The sequence below is a fragment of the Triticum urartu genome, chromosome 6 (genome assembly GCF_003073215.2).
Source record: "Triticum urartu cultivar G1812 chromosome 6, Tu2.1, whole genome shotgun sequence".
Lineage (NCBI taxonomy): Eukaryota > Viridiplantae > Streptophyta > Magnoliopsida > Poales > Poaceae > Triticum > Triticum urartu.
In genome coordinates, this window is record NC_053027.1 from 329,353,344 (window position 1) to 329,368,186 (window position 14,843).

The 14,843-nt window shown below is 42.0% G+C and overlaps 1 protein-coding gene across 1 annotated transcript; it reads right to left on the minus strand.

Annotated features, from left to right (window-relative positions):
- Window positions 1–416: 416 nt before the first annotated feature.
- LOC125513391 lies at window positions 417–3,154 on the minus strand. Its single transcript, XM_048678499.1, has 2 exons — window positions 2,809–3,154; window positions 417–628 (listed from the first exon to the last, which is right to left on the minus strand). Exons 1-2 carry the CDS (start codon window positions 3,134–3,136, stop codon window positions 597–599), a joined length of 360 nt encoding a protein of 119 aa, XP_048534456.1. The 5' UTR covers window positions 3,137–3,154; the 3' UTR covers window positions 417–596.
- Window positions 3,155–14,843: the final 11,689 nt, after the last annotated feature.

Here is a 14,843-nt window from a genome sequence, read left to right on the forward strand (position 1 = left end):
TGGTAAAGAAAAGTTGAAAATTGGTAGTTGCCTATTCACCCCCCCTCTAGTCAACCATATCGATCATTTCAACTTCTTTCTTGAATTCCTTTGCTCCTCATTGTAGCATTACTTCCCAAACATTATATCTTCAGTGACAGGGCGAATGGGGTCACTATAGGATGGCCATTACATTAAAACTAGAGAAGAAGCTTTAGAAGGTGAATAATAGATGAGCATACCAAAAGAGATAGTAAGTAGTCAAGAAAGTGATAAAATAATTTTGTTCCTATGGCTTTTCCTAGTCCATTCTAAGGGTTACGACCTACGGCCAACATGGGCTCTGATACCATCTGTAAGACCTGAACCTGATAAGATTCGATGTCTCTGTGCTCACTATGCTAGTCCCTGGATCAATAGCTAGCACACACAGTACAAGATGTAATATCAAGAATAAACCACATGTCATAATATTACATCGTAGATCCAGAATTTAATATAATACATACCTGCATAGCTCAAGCTAGCATACAAACAAAATTTAGTAGAAAAGCAAATAAAATCTCCATAAAGTCCATCAACACCACACACAAATGTCGAGTATAGACATTGTAACCCTACATCGTATCACTCACTCGTCGTATAAAATCTGCAATATGAAATGTTGCAGCCACGAAGAGTCAATACTTTGAATGTATTGGCAAGTCACATAGGAATTATATAACAGACCTACATCTACATGCAAGGCATACCAAGAGGATAGTGTAGTGGTTGTTTTGCAAAAAAGCTAATTTTTTCCTGATAGCTACATAATAGTCAAATTTTAATTTTGTCTTGCCAGAGATAATACATAAGGTTGAATTGGGCAATCCGATACCAACCTATCCCCATTATTAAATTTCCCACACAATTTTATTAAGGTATCATCTATCAAGATCATATAACAACTGTAATGGCATAGTGGCTCAAATTTGCCCATAACCGGGGGCACGGCTAATCATGATTAGTTTTAATACTCTGCAGAGTTTAGTACGCTTTACCCACTGGACCCATTCCGAAGATTGAGACGAAGTCTTTCAGAAGACGTTCCCTTAACCACCTAACGGCCACATCCACCTACATAAGCAACATCCGTCGACACTGTCTGGGCAAGGGTTCCAACAACTGATCAACTAAGCCAGAGCCCATATAGCCAGTGACAGCATAGGGAAGCTACTAGTCACCAAGTTTGTCTGATCTTTTTGAACCTGGGCGGTATTCCACTTAGGGTGCACTCTCATGAGCGCATGGCCTTAGAAAAGGTGCAAGACCCCGTGATGCCTTCCCTCAACACCAAACAATACAACTTCCGCCCAGAGGTGAATTGAAATCCTTAATTACTACTCAAGTTGTTATATATATATAATTCTCATATGAACTTAATTAATACACAAACTACCCCTGTCTACAAAGCATAGCAAACTACAACTACCACGATCTGTAATGACGGGAAGATAGCTCAACAGCATAGCTGAAAATAATATAGTATTCCTATACATGCATACATTCATAGTGTGATATAACTACATGCATAAAAACAATAGTTAAAGGATGATCAACATGCAACTTGTCCGTAAGTTTGATGAAGATCATCACAATCACAATCCTGATAATTCTACTCGTCATGCTCTGAGCAATCTATCGCAAATGAGAGAATCCAAATAAACAACCATGCCATATAGAAAAATTAAAAGAACAAGAAAACAAATATGTCAAGGTTATTTAGCAACAACAAAATAAATAGGTTTAAATATATATAACATATGGTCTCTGGTACCAAAATGTGACAAGGTGAAGGAATGAACTCAAAAGATACTGGATGATGAACGGTTGTTATATAGGGTTATATTGGATATATTATGGAACAAGGTCAAAAGTATATGGAGTAGAACATCCAAATGGTGTAATGATTGCATATGTCATAGGAATTCACTAGCAAAAATAATAGGTTGAATAGGAGTATTATAACGCAAGTCATTATGAAATGAAGTGTGGATTGAATTTGAATTCAAAAGAGATGGAAAATATTTGAATATTGAGTGTACAAGATATGATCGGCAAGTATGTGGTACATGTGTTCATAGGCAAAAGGAATTAATTGGAAAGGTGTCACGGTTCACCCAATATGATCAAATGAAGGTATGGATTCAAATTTGAATTGGTGAAATTTGAAATGTTCAAAAGTTGAAACTTATGAGTTAAGTGAAAAGAGGGCTCTGGTACGAAACCAATGCAATTGGATTTACCGAAACGGAGCTATCGTTTAAAAGTTATGATGAATTGAATTCCAGGGGCCTATAAGTGCAGAACCAAATCAGCTAAACAGAAATTAAATCAGAATTCTCTGCCATGTGGCGGCCTATGAGTGGTTGATACCGGTTCATTGCAGAATTAGACAGAGGCCGTTAGATCTTATGAATCACGGACGGCCAGGATCAAGCCATGTGGCTAGGTTTTTTTGTGTGTGTTTGGGAGTTCCTCATAGGAACAGAGGAAATGGCGATGGCCCTGATCGGCGATGGCGTTTCTCCTAGTGGCCGTAGGAGATCAGTGAAGATGCTGGAAGACGAGGAGGTTCATGGGGAGTCCTTTGGTGTCCTCAGGGAGTCCCGGTGCGTCCTGTAGCGACGATGGTGGGCGGATGAACATGCGGCGGCGATGGTATGCTCTGGCGAGATTCGTTTTGCTGGGGAGCTCGATTTGGTGCGGTCCTAGGAAAAACCAAAGGGGGAATAGGTGCATGCGGTCTCTGCTAATACATAGAAAGTCTCGGCAAGGAACGAGGCTTACCGAGGCGGGAGAATTTCACGTCGGCGCTGCTTAGGATGGCGGAGCTCACCGGGGTCGCTGCGCTCAATTTCGAGCTCTGTCCCGCGAGGCGAGGCAGCGAATCGGAAGAGGAGAGCTTGGGGGTCCCGAGGTGGTGCAGACGCATGAGAACCACGTGGGGATCGGAGAGATCGGGCGCGGCTGTGAGATACGCACGGAGCGGTGGCGTACGCGAGCAGGAGATCGGATAGAGGTAGGAGATGGTGAGTGGTGCCCACGCGTCATAGACAGAGGAGGAGTAGAGAGGAAGACAGGTGGGGGACGATGCTGACGTCACGCTGACGCGCATGCGAGGCTGCTCACTGCGCTGCCCTGAAGTGGTGAAGTGGGCTAGCCTGCTCGCTGTTGCTGCGTTGTAATGCGCGCGAGCGAGGTTTAGGCTTTAGTCCTTTTTCTTTTACAGAAATTTTTTTGGCTCAAAATTTTTTTTATCCAATCATTTCATAAAAAAACACCAGGACACTCACAAAAACAAATATTTCTACATACAACATAGTGGGCTTTTCCCAGTCCCAAATATTTATATAGAATACTGATTATATATTTATAAACTTTATGTTTGCACTTATAAAATGTTCCATAAAATAATTTTGAACTCCGACAAATACAAATATCATTTAAAACATATCCAACTCTTTTAACATTGAAGGAGTCATATTTCCTTCTCTCATAGAATTTATTTTTGAGTTAGAATTGTTTTAAATATTCAAATCCAAATGGGTGACTATTCAATTGTTCACCAATAGTATTATTTGAGGAATTCATGTCATCCTCTCTCATATTTTGAGTTCGAAACATTATGAATATTCTCAAAGTTCAAAATAAGGCCAAAAGGATTTTTTGGGAAGTCATGTTATTCCCTCTCATTTTAAATATTCATTCAACTCAAAAGTTTCAAATCCTAGTCAAAATGAACTAACAACAAGCAACCCAAGCATGTTTTTATTTAATCCTATTTAAATAATTAACATTCCAAAATTTATAATTTTGGGATGTTACAGGTACCATCACTGGCAAGAACGAACGAGTCCGCGTGATATGCCATCGTTGTCCTGCTAACACAGGTCTTTCTGTAATCATCAACCTTTACATGACCAAGTGGGATCCATGTACACCTGAATAATGCCACCTTAACTTTCACATAATCAAGCTCCCAAATCTCTTTGATGGTTCTATAGTATACCCTTTTATCAGCTTCATCTACAGTCATGCATTCTATTCGAATAGAACTATTCTGATATGAGGTCTTTTGATCACGTTCCTCAGTGTAGAACGTGTATCCATTTATGTCATATGCTTGGTACGTCAACACCGTATGTGATGGCTTTTATGCCAACCACGTAGCAATGCCATCGATGGATCCTTGTGCCAAACGATTCTTCACCCATTCAGCGTAGTTCTTAGTGTGTTCCTTCATCTCCACATATGATGAAGGCACCATTGGTAAGAAGCTTTGGTGTATCTCCGCCAAGTGTTCTTCGGCATAAGCACTGAGAACTGGGCTGTTAAGCATTACCACCAATGGGCTTTCTCTGCCAATTCTCCGGGTGCAGCCATTTGCGTGCCAGCAAGGACCGGCTTACCTTTCAGCCTTCCCTCGTTGAGGGAGTCTTGGATTAAGGGGTCCTCGGATGGTCGGGCTATGCGGGATGGGCCGGACTGATGGACCATGAAGATACAAGATAGAAGGCCTTCCCTAGTGTCCGAATGGGACTCTCCTTTGCGTGGATGGCAACAATCTTGGCGTTCGGATGTGAAGATTCCTTTCCCTGTAAATCGACTCTGTATAACCCTAGGTCCCTCCCGTGTCTATATAAACTAGAGGGTTTAGTCCGTAGAGGCAATCGGAATTCATACAGGCTAGACATCTATGGTTTAGCCATTACGATCTCGAGGTAGATCAACTCTTGTAACCCATATACTCATCAAAGTCAATCAAGAAGGAAGTAGGGTATTACCTCCATCAAGTGGGCCCGAACCTGGGTAAACATCGTGCCCCCTGCCTCCTTTTACCTTCGATCCACAGACGCACAGTTCGGGACCCCCTACCCGAGATCGGTCGGTTTTGACACCGTGATACGTCTCCGTCATATCTATAATTTTTGATTGTTCCATGCCAATATTCTACAACTTTCATATACTTTTGGCAACTTTTTATACTATTTTTGGGACTAACATATTGATCCAGTGCCCAGTGCCAGTTCCGTTTTGTTGCATGTTTTTTGTTTCGCAGAATATCCATATCAAACGGAGTCCAAACGTGATAAAAACTGGCGGACATTTTTTGGAATATATGTGATTTTTGGGAAGAAAAATCAACGCGATATGATGCCCGAGGGGGCCACGAGGCAGGGGGCGCGCCATGGGCCCTCGTGGCCACCCCGTAAGGCGGTTGATGCCCTTGTTTCGCCGCAAGAAAGCTAATATCCGGATAGATATCATGTTAAAATTTCAGCCAAATCGGAGTTACGGATCTCCGGGAATATAAGAAACGGTGAAAGGGAAGAATATGAGAACGTAGAAACAGAGAGAGACAGATCCAATCTCAGAGGGGCTCTCGCCCGTCCCATGCCATGGAGACCAAGGACCAGAGGGGAAACCCTTCTTCCATCTATAGAGGAGGTCGAGGAAGAAGAAGAAGGAGGGGGGCTCTCTCCCTCTCGCTTCCGGTGGCGCCGGAGTGCCACCGGGGGCCATCATCATCACCGCAATCTTCACCAACAACTTCACCGCCATCATCACCAACTCTTCCCCCCTGTATGCAGCGGTGTAACCTCTCTTTTACCCACTGTAATCTCTACTTAAACATGGTGCCCAACGCTATATATTATTTCCCAATGATGTATGGCTATCCTATGATGTTTGAGTAGATCTGTTTTGTCCTATGGGTTATTTGATGATTGTGATTGGTTTGAGTTGCATGTTTTATTATTGGTGTTGTCCTATGGTGCTCTCCGTGTCGCGCAAGAGTGAGGGATTCCCACTGTAGGGTTTGCATTATGTTCATGATTTTCTTATGGTGGGTGGCATGAGTGACAGAAGCACAGACCCGAGTAAGTAGGTTGTTTGCGTATGGGATAAAGAGGACTTAATACTTTAATGCTATGGTTGGGTTTTACCTTAATGATCTTTAGTAGTTGCGGATGCTTGCTAGAGTTCCAATCATAAGTGCATATGATCTAAGTAGAGAAAGTATGTTAGCTTATGCCTCTCCCTCAAATAAAATTGCAATAATGATTACCAGTCTAGTTATCGATTTCCTAGGGACAAATAACTTTCTCATAACAAAAAGCTCTTTACTAAAACTAACCTAGTTGTGTCCTTATCTAAAAAGCCCCTTGCTTTTATTTACATGCTCTTTATTATCTTGCAAACCTATCCAAAAACACCTACATAATACTTCTAGTTTCATACTTGTTCTAGGTAAAGCGAACGTTAAGCGTGCGTAGAGTTGTATCGGTGGTCGACAGAACTTGAGGGAATATTTGTTCTACCTTTAGCTCCTCGTTGGGTTCGGCACTCTTATTTATCGAAAGAGGCTACAATTGATCCCCTATACTTGTGGGTTATCAAGACCATTTTCCGGCGCCGTTGCCGGGGAGCCATAGAGTGGGGTGAATATTCTCGTGTGTGCTTGTTTGCTTTATCACTAAGTAATTTTTATTTCCTATTCTTAGTTGTTTTCTATCTTTAGTTATGGGTAGGATATGCAAAATACCAAAAAAAATAGTTGTACCAACTGAACCAATGGTTGAAGAACCACTCAAAATCTATCACACTCCTGAAGCTTATTACTTGGATCATCTTCGATCCCTATGTGCTCGTGCTGAAACCCCAACTAGCTTAGTTGAGGGCAAATCTTTAGATGAGCATGCTTGTTATATGCGACACCGCATATCTAAAAAAGGGAAACGTTTACTGGATCAAATTCATCGTTTGCAATGCTATACTTGTAATTTATGTGAAATATATGATTTTACTTGTTGTTCTGAAGACCCTAAGAAACACCTTCCCTACCAATGTTTGTTTAGTGATAATGGAATCGTATATTCTTATGCTAAGGGTGTTTATAATTACTATGATGTTCAACAAATTGAAGAATTTGTTGCTTTTAAGGGTGCTTATGAAATTGCTTCTTTGATTGAAAAGTATGATGGTACTCTTTACAAATCTGAAAATTTTGCCATACTTAAATATTGCTATGATAATTATGCTTCTAATGCCTATGTTGAACCATATATTGAGGACTACTCCGCTGTCCAAGAAGAGACTAATATTTTGCAGGAGTCTATGGGAGAAGAAATTGATGAAATTGTGAGCTCATTGGATGAAAAAGATGAGGAGGAGAGCGAAGAACAAAAGGAGGAAGAGCGTATTGATCACCCGTGCCCACCTTCTAATGAGAGTAACTCTTCAACTCATACATTGTTTAATTCCCGTTCATGCTTACCGAAGGATGAATATTATGATAATTGCTATGATCTCGTCGATTCTTTTGAAATATCCCTTTTTGATGATGCTTGCTATGTTTGTGGCCAAGATGCCAATATGAATTATGCTTATGGAGATGAACTTGCTATAGTTACTTATGTTAAAAATGAAATTGTTGCTATTTCACCCACACATGATAGTCCTATTATCTTTTTGAATTCTCCCGACTACACTATATCGGAGAAGTTTGCACTTATTAAGGATTATATTGATGGGTCGCCTTTTACCGTTGCACATGATGATTTTGATGAATATAATATGCATGTGCTTGCTGCTCCTACTTGTAATTATTATGAGAGAGGAACTATATCTCCACCTCTCTATGTTTCCAATATGATAAAATTGCAACAAACTGTTTATACCATGCATTGGGCTTTACTTTGTGTGCATGAATTGTTCTTTTATGACATGCTGATGCATAGGAAGAGAGTTAGACTTCATAATTACATGATATATGTTACCTTGTGCTCACTACTAAATTACAAATCATTGTTAATTAAAATTGGCTTTGATATACCTTGGGATCCGGGTGGATTCACTACTTGAGCACTATATGCCTAGCTTAATGGCTTCAAAGAAAGCGCTGCCAGGGAGACAACCCGGAAGTTTTAGAGAGTCATTTATTTCTGTTGAGTGCTTTCATATAGTTTAAAAACAACAAAAATAAAGAGGGGAACCCAAAACTTTTCAGAAAGGAAAGTGAAAGTGAGAAAGATAAGCACTGTTGAAGTGGGAGAGCTCCTTGAACTTTGTTCATGCTCACGGCAACTTTGTGAATCTTGATTACAGAAACTTCTCAACAAAAATAATTATCCCCTTGTACAATTCCATTGTATTATAAAAATAATGTGCCAAGGTTTGCCTTTAGGATGTTTACATTTGCTTGATGGTTTGTACGGTGCAGGACAGAAACTTTGGCTGTAGTGCGTGATTTTACATTTTTAGCTGGAATGACAAATGGTTCTGATTATTTTTGCACTGTCTTGCTGTACAAAGTTTTTATTTTTCCTAATTTTGGCAGAATTGTTCAAGTATCAGAAGTATGGTGAATGTTCAGATTATTACAGACTGTTCTGTTTTAGACAGATTCTGTTTTTGATGCATAGTTTGCTTGTTTTGATGAAAATATCAATTTATATTAGTGGATTAAGCCATGGAAAAGTTATACTACAGTAGCTATAATGCAAAAACAAAATATGAATTGGTTTGCAACAATACTTAGAGGAGTGATTTGCTTTATTATACTAACGGATCTTATGAGTTTTCTGTTGAAGTTTTGTGTGGATGAAGTGTTCGATGACCGAGAAGGTCTTGATATGAGAAGAAGGAAGAGAGGCAAGATCTCAAGCTTGGGGATTGTAGAAATACTTGTGTTGAGGTTTGTGATTCCCGTAGCATGCACGTATGGTGAACCGTTATGTAATGAAGTCGGAGCATGAGGTATTTATTGATTGTCTTCCTTATGAGTGGCGGTCGGGGACGAGCGATGGTCTTTTCCTACCAATCTATCCCCCTAGGAGCATGCGTGTAGTACTTTGTTTCGATGACTAATAGATTTTTGCAATAAGTATGTGAGTTCTTTATGACTAATGTTGAGTCCATGGATTATACGCACTCTCACCCTTCCATCATTGCTAGCCTCTCTAGTACCGCGCAACTTTCGTCGGTACCATAAACCCACCATATACCTTCCTCAAAACAACCACCATACCTACCTATTATGGCATTTCCATAGCCATTCCGAGATATATTGCCATGCAACTTTCATCATCATCATCATATACATGACTTGAGCATTCATTGCCATATTGCTTTGCATGATCGTAAGATAGCTAGCATGATGTTTTCATGGCTTGTCCGTTTTTTGATGTCATTGCTACACTAGATCATTGCACATCCCGGTACACCGCCGGAGGCATTCATATAGAGTCATATCTTTGTTCTAGATATCGATTTGTAAGTAAATAAAAGTGTGATGATCATCATTATTAGAGCATTGCCCCGGTGAGGAAAGGATGATGAAGACTATGATTCCCCCACAAGTCGGGATGAGACTCCGGACGAAAAAAAGAGAAAGGCCAAAAAATAGAAGGCCCAAAATAATAATAATAATAAATAAAAAAATTAGAGAAAAAGAGAGAAGGGGCAATGCTACTATCCTTTTTCCACACTTGTGCTTCAAAGTAGCACCATGTTCTTCATATAGAGAGTCTCTTGAGTTATCACTTTCATATACTAGTGGGAATTTTCATTATAGAACTTGGCTTGTATATTCCGATGATGGGCTTCCTCAAATGCCCGAGGTCTTCATGAGCAAGCAAGTTGGATGCACACCCACTTAGTTTCAGTTAGAGCTTTCATACACTTATAGCTCTAGTGCATCCGTTGCATGGAAATCCCTACTCACTCACATTGATATCTATTAATGGGCACCTCCATAGCCCGTTGATACGCCTAGTTGATGTGAGACTATCTCCTCCTTTTTGTCTTCTCCACCATCATATTCTATTCCACCTATAGTGCTATGTCCATGGCTCACGCTCATGTATTGCGTGAAAGTTGAAAAGGTTTGAGAACGTCAAAGTCTGAAACAATTGCTTGGCTTGTCATCGGGGTTGTGCATGATGTGAATATTTTGTGTGGTGAAGATGGAGCATAGCCAGACTATATGATTTTGTAGGGATAACTTTCTTTGGCCATGTTATTTTGAAAAGACATGATTGCTTTATTAGTGGGCTTGAAGTATTATTGTTTTTATGTCAAATGATAGATTATTGCTTTGAATCACTCGTGTCTTAATATTCATGCCATGATTAGACATATGATCAAGATTATGCTAGGTAGCATTTCACATCAAAAATTATCTTTTTTATCATTTACCTACTCGAGGACGAGCAGGAATTAAGCTTGGGGATGCTGATACGTCTCCGTCGTATCTATAATTTTTGATTGTTCCATGCCAATATTATTCAACTTTCATATACTTTTTGGCAACTTTTTATATTATTTTTGGGACTAACATATTGATCCAGTGCCCAGTGCCAGTTCCTGTCTGTTGCATGTTTTTGGTTTCGCAGAATATCCACATCAAACAGAGTCCAAACGGGATAAAAACGGACAGAGCTTATTTTTGGAAAATATGGAAAATTCGGAAGGAAAATCAACGTGAACTAGTGCCAGAGGTGGTCATGAGGCAGGGGGCGCGCCCCCTACCCTCGTGAGCCCACCGTAAGGCGGTTGACGCTCTTCTTTTGCCGCAAGAAAGCTAATATTCGAAAAAAATCACGGCGAAGGTTTCAGGCCAATCAGAGTTACGGATCTCCATATATATATATGAAACGGTGAAACAGAGCCAGAAGAGAACGCGGAACCAGAGAGAAACAAAGAGGTAGATCCAATCTTGGAGGGGCTCTCGCCCCTCCCATGCCATGGAGGCCAAGGACCAGAGGGGAAACCCTTCTCCCATCTAGGGAGGAGGTCAAGGAAGAAGAAGACGAAGGGGCCCTCTCTCCCCTTCTCTTCCGGCGGCGCCGGAACGCTGCCGTGGCCATCATCATCATCACCGCGATCTACACCAACACCTCCGCCATCTTCACCAACATCTCCATCACCTTCCCCCCTCTATCTACAGCGGTCCACTCTCCCACAACCCGTTGTACCCTCTACTTCAACATGGTGCTTTATGCTTCATATTATTATCCAATGATGTGTTGCCATCCTATGATGTCCGAGTAGATTTTCGTTGTCCTATCGGTGGTTGATAAATTGCTATGATTGATTTAATTTGCTTGTGGTTATGTTGCTGTCCTTTGGTGCCCATCATATGATTCGCGCGTGGATCACACCCTTGGGTTAGTTGTATGTTGATAGGACTATGTATTGGAGGGCAAGAGTGACAGAAGCTTCAACCTAGCATAGAAATTGATGCATACGAGATTGAAGGGGGACCAATATATCTTAATGCTATGGTTGGGTTTTACCGTAATGAACATTAGTAGTTGTGGATGCTTGCTAATAGTTCCAATCATAAGTGTATAGAATTCCAAGTCAGGGATGACATGCTAGCAGTGGCCTCTCCCACATAGTACTTGCTATCGGTCTAGTAAAGTAGTCAATTGCTTAGGGACAATTTCGCAACTCCTACCACCACTTTTCCACACTCGCTATATTTACTTTATTGTTTCTTTACTTAAACAGCCCCTACTTTTTATTTGCGTAATCTTTATTATCTTACAAACCTATCCAACAACACCTACAAAGTACTTCTAGTTTCATACTTGTTCTAGGTAAAAGCAAACGTCAAGCGTGCGTAGAGTTGTATCGGTGGTCGATAGAACTTGAGGGAATATTTGTTCTACCTTTAGCTCCTCGTTGGGTTCAACAGTCTTACTTATCGAAAACTGTTGCGATCCCCTATACTTGTGGGTTTTCAAGATACCCCAACGAGGTACTCCTTTGAAGGTAACAATATCAATGTATTTACGGTCTTTGAGACCTTTGCTTCAAATAATCAGCATAAAAGCGTACTCCGCGACCTCGCCGAAGATAACAAAGTAGCCGCAATAAACCCTTTGAACGACATGGCGGTAGCTTTCAACGCCACTGATGAACCACGGGCCCGATCAGCCCGAGCACGAGCCGCCTTAGTTCTAAATCCAATTGTGGATGGATTTCGGCTTACCAAAGTGCTCATGGATGGGGGCAGCGGATTAAACATCATCTATGAGGACACACTTGACAAAATGCAAATCGACAAAAGCTGCACCGAGCAGAGCAGCACAACCTTTCGAGGTATTGTCCCTAGCCGAGAAGCACGGTGTTCGGGAAAAATAAAACTTGATGTGGTATTCGGCACGCCCGAGAACTACAGGTCTAAAGAGTTAATCTTCCAGGTGTCATCTTTCAACAACGGATACCATGCCCTGTTGGGGCAAGATACATTGACACGCTTTCAAGCTATACTTCATTACGGGTATATGAAGCTCAAAATGCTCGGGCCCAACAAAGTTATCACTATCGCCAGTGATCTAGGCATAGCACTCCGCGCCGAAAACAAAACGACATCCCTGGCCCTTGAGGCACTATCCGAGGCCCTTGCGGCCGAGGAGCTCACTGCTCTGCGCTGCATAGTGGATAGAGATGACGTAATCCTCGACAAAAGGTCAAAATCCACTTCTTTCAAACCAGCAGACGAAATAGTCAAATTCCAAGTTCACCCGACGGATCCTAATAAAACAACAGCCATTGGAGCACAGCTAGATCCGACGATCAACGCCGCACTCAGAGCATTCTTACGCAAAATTGGGACATTTTCGCCTGGCACCCTTCGGATATGCCAGGAATCCCACGCAGATTGGCCAAACATAGCCTCAGCATAATAAAGGGGTTCAAGCCAGTCAAGCAAGCACTACGGCGATTTTCCAAACCCAAGCGGCAAGCTATGTGGGAGGAGCTAGCCAAACTACTTGAGGCCGGGTTTATTCGAGAAATAAAACACCCAGATTGGCTAGCATATCTAGTCATGGTACCAAACAAGTACAAATCCTGGCGCCTTTGTGTCGATTTTAAAGACCTTAATAAAGCTTGACCTAAGGACCCCTTCCCACTGCCCCGCATTTACCAAATCATTGATGCAACTGCAGGACACGATTCACTATGTTTCCTCGATGCATACTCCAGATACCATCAGATTAAGATCAAGGAATCTGATCAGGCCGCAACGGCATTTATCACTCCGTATGGGCCTTTCTGCTTTAACACTATGCCTTTTGGACTCAAGAATGCCGGTGCCACCTACCAACACATGATTCAAACATGTCTGGAAAAACAAATTGGCGAGATGGTGGAGGAATATGTAGATTATGTAGTCATCAAAACCAAACATGTCGAATCATTGGTCGACGACTTACGTCTCACGTTCGACAACCTCTGAACATATGACATACGCTCAATCCGAAAAATGTGTTTGCGGTGTTCCGGCTGGAAAGTTGCTCAAGTTCATCATTTCCAATAGGGGAATCAAAGCGAACCCAACCAAAATCCAAGCCTTGTCACAGTTGGCAATACCAACAGACCTAAAACAATTCCAGAAAGTAGCTGGGTGCATGGCAGCTTGGAGCTGCTTTATCTCTAGACTGGGAGAGAAGACACTACCATTATATTGCCTGCTCCGACGTACCGACCACTTTGAGTGGACGGATGCGGCAACAGCCGGGTTGGATGAAATAAAAACTCTATTAGCAAACAACCCAATCCTTGCCGCACCTAACATCGGCGAACCTATGCTATTGTATATATCTGCAACTCACCATGTGGTGAGCGCAGTACTCGTCATTGAACGAGAGGAAGAGGGACATAAATTCCCACTCCAAAAACCTGTATACTACATATTGGCGGTTCTCACACCATGTAAATCCCAATACCCGCACTATCAAAAGATAGCATATGCGGTTTTCATGGCATCTCGAAAGCTGCGACACTACTTTCAAGAGTGCTCGATCACGGTTGCCTTTGAGGTACCACTCAACAATATTATAAACAATTGAGAGGCCACTGGCCGCATTGGAAAATGGGCCATCGAGCTCCTACCATTTGAAATAACGTACAAACCACATCGAGCAATTAAATCTCAGTTGTTGGCAGATTTCATCATCGAATGGACAGAAGCCGAACTCCCTAAAGAATATGACACATACTCCAACTTGGTGATGTACTTCGACGGTTCCAAAATGTTAGCCGAATTAGGGGCCGGTGTCATCCTAACATCCCCTACAGGGGACACAGTCCATTACGTATTGCAAATCATGCATACAGACTCCAATAACGCATCCGAATATGAGGCCCTACTGCATGGTCTTCGGATGGCTGTTTCTATGGGCATACAACGCCTCGAGGTGCGAGGGGATTCTAATCTCCCAATATCCCAAATAAACGGAGAATTCAACGCAAAAGATCTAAAGATGGCAGCTTACTGAAATGTCGTGATCAAAATATAAGCTCGGCTCGAGGGGCTTGAGTTCCATCACGTGGCCCGAGACAGTAACCAAGTAGAAGACATCCTTGCTCGAATGGGCGCTAAACGCGACCTTGTCCCGCCTAACACCTTTGTGGAGCGGCTCTTCAAGCCATCTGTAGTATGGCAGGACAAGAGTGGAACCACCAGTACGGTGCCGATCACACCCCTAGATGCCGAACACCATTCAGATATCATAGGGAGCTCGGACACAGAACCAACACCTTTCGCCCATGTAATCATGGCAGTAATCGCTCCATGGACCAAACCTTTCTTGGCCTACCTTAATAGGTGGGAGCTCCCCGAGGACCAGAATGAGGCTCGTTGCATCGTTCGACGCTAGAAAGCCTACATGGTTCATGAAGGAGAGCTCTACAAGAAAAGTACTACCGGAGTCCTTCAAAGATGTATCTCTGAGGAAGAAGGGCGACAGCTCCTGGTAGAAATCCATGCTGGTCTTGGCGGCCATCACGCTACAGCTCGGGCCCTTGTA

What these genes read in the sequence shown, in the direction of transcription:
- LOC125513391 (XM_048678499.1), bottom strand. Translation starts at nt 3,136, where the DNA reads ATGCGCGTCAGCGTGACGTCAGCATCGTCCCCCACCTGTCTTCCTCTC. An exon ending in CGTGAAATTCTCCCGCCTCG is followed by an intron (nt 629 to 2,808) that starts GTAAGCCTCGTT and finishes TTCATATTGCAG; the next exon opens with ATTTTATACGACGAGTGAGT.